Here is a 10,000-nt window from a genome sequence, read left to right on the forward strand (position 1 = left end):
AGGACTTTACAGAGAGTTCTTTCTTTTTTTATTGTGGAAACACCCAGAACCCTGGTGGTGTGTGACGGAGCAGCTCGTAGCGCGTTGCAGGGCACCATCAATATTTAATCATTCGGGAATTAAGACGGTGCTGACGAAAAGAAACGAGTCGTGATGAGCTTCTTCTTGGTCGTACAGGAAACAACCAATGATCCGTGTGCTCATCCCCAGAGTCTACTAGTGCGTCCAACAGGGTCCTGAACCAGTCCCATTTAGTCCTGATCCTCTATATGACCCAGTCTCACTTAGTCCTGATCCTCTATGACCCAGTCTCATTTAGTCCTGATCCTCTATATGACCCAGTCTCACTTAGTCCTGATCCTCTATATGAACCAGTCTCACTTAGCCCTAATATATTATATATATTATATATATTATATATATTATATTATATATATTATATATAATATATATAATACATTATATATATTATATATATTATATATAATATATATAATACATTATATATAATATATATTATATATAAAATATATTATATATATTATATATATTATATATAATATATATATTTTGGTGATCACACCATCCCTCTACTTTAGATCCCTAACGAGTGAGGCAGTAATGTCCTGTGAAGCTCTTTCTGTCCTTCACCCTGAAAAAAACTGTCATGTCGAAACGTTGGTCAATTATTAAATATCTTTTGCATCGTGGCCTCCAGTGAGACTATTTTATTTCACTAAACGACCGTCTGTGCATCAGTTTGCTCCAGTTGTTGATTAATTAAAGTAAATGAAGAGTTTAACCAAACATGAAGACATCCGTTAAACAGACACGTGAGGCTGTTAAAGTGTCTTAAATGTTGAAAAAGATGAAGCTGAATTTAAAACAAAGAGGATGATATCACTTCTTTGTTTCCTCTAATCACCAGAGCAGTTTGTAATATTAATATATTGTCTCATATACAGAACTTTGTTCTCGTCGTGTTTTCCAGGTTGGCCGCTTCTTCGGCGAGGTGGACGGCTCGGTGATGGCGTCTCTGATCAAGATGGGGATGTTCAAAAAGTACGAGTGACAGACAGGAAGTACTTCTTTTAATGGTGGTTGGCAAACAGCATTGGGGTGCATTACCCCCACACTGATCTTACATGTGGACGAAGGATGGAGCTTCTCTTTCAGAACAAAGAGAACTGAACAATGAACCAAACAACAGGAAACAAATGAAACTAAAGATGTCTTACGTTACATTACTGATATTTTACTCTCGATCTCTCTTCTGACAGAACCATAAAACAAACTTCACACTTTCTATTGTTACACTTCCAACAACACAGTGATCTGTGAACACCAGTGTTCTCTAGCCTCGTTAGAATCTCCTCCTTCCTGTTTCATCCACTACATCCTTTTTCCTCCACTAGATCCCGTTTCCTCCACTAGATCCTGTTTCCTCCACTAGATCCTGTTTCCTCCACTGGATCCTGTTTCCTCCTCTAGATTCTGTTTCCTCCTCTAGACCCTGTTTCCTCCTCTAGAGCCTGTTTCCACCTCTAGATCCTGTTTCCTCCACTAGATCCTGTTTCCTCCTCTAGATCCTGTTTCCGCCTCTAGATTCAGTTTCCTCCTCTAGATCCTGTTTCCTCCTCTAGATCCTGTTTCCGCCTCTAGATTCTGTTTCCTCCTCTAGATCCTGTTTCCTCCACTAGATCCTGTTTCCTCCACTAGATCCTGTTTCCTCCACTAGATCCTGTTTCCTCCTCTAGATCCTGTTTCCGCCACTAGATCCTGTTTCCCCCTCTAGATCCTGTTTCCTCCTCTAGATCCTGTTTCCTCCTCTAGATCCTGTTTCCTCCACTAGATCCTGTTTCCTCCACTAGATCCTGTTTCCTCCACTAGATCCTGTTTCCTCCTCTAGATCCTGTTTCCGCCACTAGATCCTGTTTCCCCCTCTAGATCCTGTTTCCTCCTCTAGATCCTGTTTCCGCCTCTAGATTCTGTTTCCTCCTCTAGATCCTGTTTCCTCCACTAGATTCAGTTTCCTCCTCTAGATCCTGTTTCCTCCACTAGATCCTGTTTCCGCCACTAGATCCTGTTTCCTCCTCTAGATCCTGTTTCCGCCTCTAGATTCTGTTTCCTCCTCTAGATCCTGTTTCCTCCACTAGATCCTGTTTCCTCCTCTAGATCCTGTTTCCTCCTCTAGATCCTGTTTCCTCCACTAGATCCTGTTTCCGCCTCTAGATCCTGTTTCCTCCACTAGATCCTGTTTCCTCCTCTAGATCCTGTTTCCTCCTCTAGATTCTGTTTCCTCCTCTAGATCCTGTTTCCTCCACTAGATCCTGTTTCCTCCTCTAGATTCTGTTTCCTCCTCTAGATCCTGTTTCCTCCTCTAGATCCTGTTTCCGCCTCTAGATTCTGTTTCCTCCTCTAGATCCTGTTTCCGCCTCTAGATCCTGTTTCCTCCACTAGATTCTGTTTCCTCCTCTAGATCCTGTTTCCTCCTCTAGATCCTGTTTCCGCCTCTAGATTCTGTTTCCTCCTCTAGATCCTGTTTCCGCCTCTAGATCCTGTTTCCTCCTCTAGATTCTGTTTCCTCCTCTAGATCCTGTTTCCTCCACTGGAAACAGGTTCAAAATGAACCGCCTTGTGAATAGTGATGGTAGTATTTCAAACAAACTCATTAAAGCTGCTCTCTCTGTGGCCTGACGTCCTCGACCCTTTGTATTATAATAACTACGACCATCATCTCTCATGCAAACACAGAGGATCAGACAGGAAGTACTGGATGAGGAGCAATCAGAGACGTTAGGACGGTGTGTTCAGGGTCTGGGTTTAGGGTTCTAGGACCTGGCGGACGTTAATTTGAGCGTTTGTTTGCAGAGTGTCGTTGTTCGACTACCAGGCGATGTGTAAGAACAGTCACCATCACACCAGCAGCGCCCGGCCTCTCCTCAGTGTGAGTTACTGAACTATAACTTCTATTTCTATAGCTGGGACTAATCATAATGATGGAGCTGTGAGAAGATGAACGGCTTGTTGCTTCCAGGTTTATGTAGTTTATTTTGTAATCACAACTAAAACCTTGACAGATACAATCTGACTTCCTGTGATGTTTGTTTGTTTGTTTGTTTATTAGCACACAGTTCTTGTATTAACGTTTGTTTGTGTTTTTCTCCTGCAGCCGTTTTACGGCATCGCTGCGTTGATGAAATGGTTCTTCTCCAACGCTCTCGTGTAAGTGTCCACTTCTTGTTTTATTTTTAAAAACTTTATTAACACCTGTGAACATGTTTAATCGTTACAGACATTTTTTTTAAAGTGAGATAAAAAACACAACCTTTGTTATTTTTTCTTGTCGTCATATATATATATTTTAATTATTTATAATAATAATAATAATAATAACAATTAAAGCTGCGAGCAGCGATGAGCGGGCCCTCACAATATGCGTGTCGGGGTGCCGGCGGGACTCCGGCCTGCGCGACCGAGAACGGGCGCGACCGTCGGACGGCGCGAGGACTCTGGCTGATGCTGCCATTTAGTTCTGTGACCGTCAGACACTGCATGCAGGTTCAGAGCATGGCCCCAACATACTTTTATTGAAGTCCATATGTGATACATGTTCCTACCAAATTTCATACATCTAGGTCAAACGTACTGCGAGGGCTGCTTCGTTGAAATTTTGTAGGGGGCGCTATTGAGCCGATTTGCCACTCTGAACCAATAAAATCATATTCTATAACTACATTTCGGCCTTGTAATCTACTTGCCATGTTTGCTTATGTTTCGAGCATTTTTAGCCTCTCAAAATGACCTTCGTTGTTAAAGGCGAAGACTGCATCGCCACGGCAACGGTGTTCCACGAAACATCAAAAGCTTCATGATCTGGCATTATGAACTTCTTGTATTTGTGTGTAAGAAATTTGATATTGATTTGATTTACCTGCTAAGAGAAACAAGCCAAAGTATAAAGACTTTAACTTCCTGTTACCAGTAGGTGGCGCTATGACTATGATTCAAAATTGGCCTGCAGATGTCTTCAGGCCTGGAGTCTAATCAAACACGTGAAATCTGGTAAAGATCTGATGATGTGGAGTCGAGTTACATCAGTTTATTCGTTCATGGCGAAGGATCGAAATTCGCCGAGCCGCCACGTCGCCGCCCTTCAGTAACTTCTTACAATCTTCACAATGAAGCATTATCAAGGTCTTAAGGCTTGTTTGACAACATTTGAGACGGATCTGATTAATCTGTGAGGAGCAGGATGTCAAAGTACGCAGCGTACAACTTCCGGTTGCCACTAGGTGGCGCTATCACTATGATTCTAAATTATCATATCGATGTGTTCCGGGTCAGGATGTTATGACCTATGAGAGATTTGCTAGCGAGCCAATATTCCATACAGCTGGACACCCCAATCAGACTGCAATTTTTGCAAATTCTGGCTTGCGTGCCAAATTTCACAAAATTCCCAATATCCCAAGCACCTCCTTTTTGTGACGAAACACTGAAAATAACAATAAGAAGAATAATAAACATTAGAAATACAATAGGTCCTCCGCTCCGACTACGTCGGTGCTCGGGCCCTAACAAGAAATAAAATATGATCATTATTGTACTTGGTTAAACGTTTTTTATTGTTGTTATAATTAAATATCATATATACTTAAACACATGTATGCATTTCAATACACATAAACATTAACATCCACACATAATGAGAAGGAGTAAAGAAAAACATGTTTCACTGGATGATTTAATATTTCTAACATCAGGACGATGACTCATGCATCGTGCATCATGATGTTTATGCTGTCATGTCACAGTGACATCATGTCACAATGACATCATGTCACAGTGACATCATGTCACAATGACATCATGTCATTGTGACATCATGTCATTGTGACATCATGTCATTGTTTACGTTTACTTTAAACAAATGAAACTCAAACTGTGCAGAACGCTGACGTGACAGCTTAAATTCATGGCTGATGTCCTGTGGATAGATATTTAATATTCATGAGCCAGTGGGCTGTATTTAATGTTTTTTAATATGTACATTAATAGTCTAAATATAAAATGAAGATTTTTACAAAGAAATTAAACAGATTTCACTGAATAGAAACATGAAGACTTTGACTGGCGGACCCCTCCACAGTTCAGAGTTATTACAAGTACCTGCTGGATGTGACGGTGTGTACATGATGTACATGAAGTACATGAAGTACATCAACACTCTAAATGTTCAGTGTACTTCCTGTTTGTCTCCGCTCAGGTTCCTGCTGGACTTTAACCTCTGTGGTCTCTGGCACGCTGACTATTTCGTGGACGGTGAGATGTGAACATGTCGAACATTTTACTCAGAAGTACTCGGAGAGTAAAAGTAGAAATACCACAGTGTAGAAATACTCTCTTACAAGTTAAAGTCCCGCATTCAAGATATTACTGATGTAAAAGTACAAAAATATGAGTTCATTATTATAATTATTGATGTGTCATCACTTTAAAGTTGCAGTTTGTACATGTGAGGCTCATTTTAATGAGTTTATATTCTGCTGGGTTTAATTTATATGAATACATAATCATAATCTATTCTTCAAAGTAACAAAAGGTCAACAAATCAATGTAGTACAGTAACAAGTACACCATGTACCTCTGAGATGTAGTACAGTAACAAGTACACCATGTACCTCTGAGATGTAGTACAGTAACAAGTACACTATGTACCTCTGAGATGTAGTACAGTAACAAGTACACGATGTACCTCTGAGATGTAGTACAGTATAAAGTACAATATGTACCTCTAAGATGTAGTACAGTAAAAGGTACAATATGTACCTCTGAGATGTAGTACAGTATAAAGTACACTATGTACCTCTGAGATGTAGTACAGTATAAAGTGCACCATGTACCTCTGAGGTGTAGTACAGTATAAAGTACACGATGTACCTCTGAGATGTAGTACAGTAACAAGTACACCATGTATCTCTGAGATGTAGTACAGTAAAAGGTACAATATGTACCTCTGAGATGTAGTACAGTATAAAGTACACGATGTACCTCTGAGATGTAGTACAGTAACAAGTACACGATGTACCTCTGAGATGTAGTACAGTAACAAGTACACGATGTACCTCTGAGATGCAGTACAGTATAAAGTACACGATGTACCTCTGAGATGTAGTACAGTAACAAGTACACTATGTACCTCTGAGATGTAGTACAGTATAAAGTACACGATGTACCTCTGAGATGTAGTACAGTATAAAGTACACCATGTACCTCTGAGATGTAGTACAGTATAAAGTACAATATGTACCTCTAAGATGTAGTACAGTATAAAGTACACTATGTACCTCTAAGATGTAGTACAGTATAAAGTACAATATGTACCTCTGAGATGTAGTACAGTATAAAGTACACTATGTACCTCTGAGATGTAGTACAGTATAAAGTACAATATGTACCTCTGAGATGTAGTACAGTATAAAGTACACTATGTACCTCTGAGATGTAGTACAGTATAAAGTACAATATGTACCTCTGAGATGTAGTACAGTATAAAGTACAATATGTACCTCTGAGATGTAGTACAGTATAAAGTACACGATGTACCTCTGAGATGTAGTACAGTAACAAGTACACGATGTACCTCTGCGATGCAGTACAGTATAAAGTACACGATGTACCTCTGAGATGTAGTACAGTAACAAGTACACTATGTACCTCTGAGATGTAGTACAGTATAAAGTACACGATGTACCTCTGAGATGTAGTACAGTATAAAGTACACCATGTACCTCTGAGATGTAGTACAGTATAAAGTACAATATGTACCTCTAAGATGTAGTACAGTATAAAGTACACTATGTACCTCTAAGATGTAGTACAGTATAAAGTACAATATGTACCTCTGAGATGTAGTACAGTATAAAGTACACTATGTACCTCTGAGATGTAGTACAGTATAAAGTACAATATGTACCTCTGAGATGTAGTACAGTATAAAGTACACTATGTACCTCTGAGATGTAGTACAGTATAAAGTACAATATGTACCTCTGAGATGTAGTACAGTATAAAGTACAATATGTACCTCTGAGATGTAGTACAGTATAAAGTACACGATGTACCTCTGAGATGTAGTACAGTAACAAGTACACGATGTACCTCTGCGATGCAGTACAGTATAAAGTACACGATGTACCTCTGAGATGTAGTACAGTAACAAGTACACTATGTACCTCTGAGATGTAGTACAGTATAAAGTACACGATGTACCTCTGAGATGTAGTACAGTATAAAGTACACCATGTACCTCTGAGATGTAGTACAGTATAAAGTACAATATGTACCTCTGAGATGTAGTACAGTAACAAGTACACTATGTACCTCTGAGATGTAGTACAGTATAAAGTACAATATGTACCTCTGAGATGTAGTACAGTAACAAGTACACCATGTACCTCTGAGATGTAGTACAGTATAAAGTACACTATGTACCTCTAAGATGTAGTACAGTATAAAGTACAATATGTACCTCTGAGATGTAGTACAGTATAAAGTACACTATGTACCTCTGAGATGTAGTACAGTAACAAGTACACTATGTACCTCTGAGATGTAGTACAGTATAAAGTACAATATGTACCTCTGAGATGTAGTACAGTAACAAGTACACCATGTACCTCTGAGATGTAGTACAGTATAAAGTACACTATGTACCTCTAAGATGTAGTACAGTATAAAGTACAATATGTACCTCTGAGATGTAGTACAGTATAAAGTACAATATGTACCTCTGAGATGTAGTACAGTATAAAGTACACTATGTACCTCTAAGATGTAGTACAGTATAAAGTACACTATGTACCTCTGAGATGTAGTACAGTATACAGTACACTATGTACCTCTGAGATGTAGTACAGTATAAAGTACAATATGTACCTCTGAGATGTAGTACAGTATAAAGTACAATATGTACCTCTGAGATGTAGTACAGTATAAAGTACACTATGTACCTCTAAGATGTAGTACAGTATAAAGTACACTATGTACCTCTGAGATGTAGTACACTATAGAGCACACCATGTACCTCTGAGATGTAGTACAGTATAAAGTACACTATGTACCTCTAAGATGTAGTACAGTATAAAGTACAATATGTACCTCTGAGATGTAGTACAGTATAAAGTACACTATGTACCTCTGAGATGTAGTACAGTATAAAGTACACTATGTACCTCTAAGATGTAGTACAGTATAAAGTACACTATGTACCTCTGAGATGTAGTACAGTATAAAGTACACTATGTACCTCTGAGATGTAGTACAGTATAAAGTACAATATGTACCTCTGAGATGTAGTACAGTATAAAGTACAATATGTACCTCTGAGATGTAGTACAGTATAAAGTACACTATGTACCTCTAAGATGTAGTACAGTATAAAGTACACGATGTACCTCTGAGATGTAGTACACTATAGAGCACACCATGTACCTCTGAGATGTAGTACAGTATAAAGTACACTATGTACCTCTAAGATGTAGTACAGTATAAAGTACAATATGTACCTCTGAGATGTAGTACAGTATAAAGTACACTATGTACCTCTGAGATGTAGTACAGTATAAAGTACACTATGTACCTCTAAGATGTAGTACAGTATAAAGTACACTATGTACCTCTGAGATGTAGTACAGTATAAAGTACACTATGTACCTCTGAGATGTAGTACAGTATAAAGTACAATATGTACCTCTGAGATGTAGTACAGTATAAAGTACACTATGTACCTCTGAGATGTAGTACAGTATAAAGTACAATATGTACCTCTGAGATGTAGTACAGTAACAAGTACACCATGTACCTCTGAGATGTAGTACAGTATAAAGTACACTATGTACCTCTAAGATGTAGTACAGTATAAAGTACAATATGTACCTCTGAGATGTAGTACAGTATAAAGTACACTATGTACCTCTGAGATGTAGTACAGTAACAAGTACACTATGTACCTCTGAGATGTAGTACAGTATAAAGTACAATATGTACCTCTGAGATGTAGTACAGTAACAAGTACACCATGTACCTCTGAGATGTAGTACAGTATAAAGTACACTATGTACCTCTAAGATGTAGTACAGTATAAAGTACAATATGTACCTCTGAGATGTAGTACAGTATAAAGTACACTATGTACCTCTGAGATGTAGTACAGTATAAAGTACACTATGTACCTCTAAGATGTAGTACAGTATAAAGTACACTATGTACCTCTGAGATGTAGTACAGTATAAAGTACACTATGTACCTCTGAGATGTAGTACAGTATAAAGTACAATATGTACCTCTGAGATGTAGTACAGTATACAGTACACTATGTACCTCTGAGATGTAGTACAGTATAAAGTACAATATGTACCTCTGAGATGTAGTACAGTATAAAGTACAATATGTACCTCTGAGATGTAGTACAGTATAAAGTACACTATGTACCTCTAAGATGTAGTACAGTATAAAGTACACTATGTACCTCTGAGATGTAGTACACTATAGAGCACACCATGTACCTCTGAGATGTAGTACAGTATAAAGTACACTATGTACCTCTAAGATGTAGTACAGTATAAAGTACAATATGTACCTCTGAGATGTAGTACAGTATAAAGTACACTATGTACCTCTGAGATGTAGTACAGTATAAAGTACACTATGTACCTCTAAGATGTAGTACAGTATAAAGTACACTATGTACCTCTGAGATGTAGTACAGTATAAAGTACACTATGTACCTCTGAGATGTAGTACAGTATAAAGTACAATATGTACCTCTGAGATGTAGTACAGTATAAAGTACAATATGTACCTCTGAGATGTAGTACAGTATAAAGTACACTATGTACCTCTAAGATGTAGTACAGTATAAAGTACACGATGTACCTCTGAGATGTAGTACACTATAGAGCACACCATGTACCTCTGAGATGTAGTACAGTATAAA

At 38.3% G+C, this 10,000-nt stretch overlaps 1 protein-coding gene across 1 annotated transcript in view; it reads left to right on the forward strand.

Annotated features, from left to right (window-relative positions):
• LOC306782539 (voltage-dependent calcium channel subunit alpha-2/delta-4-like) overlaps nt 1–10,000 on the forward strand; it is a gene marked incomplete at its 5' end in the record, with an annotated part of 70,632 nt that overhangs the window by 54,774 nt on the left and 5,858 nt on the right. The window contains 4 exons of the mRNA XM_079275949.1: nt 992–1,062; nt 2,872–2,947; nt 3,173–3,225; nt 5,270–5,325. Coding sequence (XP_079132075.1) covers nt 992–1,062; nt 2,872–2,947; nt 3,173–3,225; nt 5,270–5,325 — 256 coding nt within the window. The remainder of the gene's footprint in view (nt 1–991; nt 1,063–2,871; nt 2,948–3,172; nt 3,226–5,269; nt 5,326–10,000) is intronic.

This window comes from Melanostigma gelatinosum, assembly GCF_949748355.1.
Source record: "Melanostigma gelatinosum genome assembly, chromosome: 1".
Classification (NCBI taxonomy): Eukaryota; Metazoa; Chordata; class Actinopteri; order Perciformes; family Zoarcidae; genus Melanostigma; species Melanostigma gelatinosum.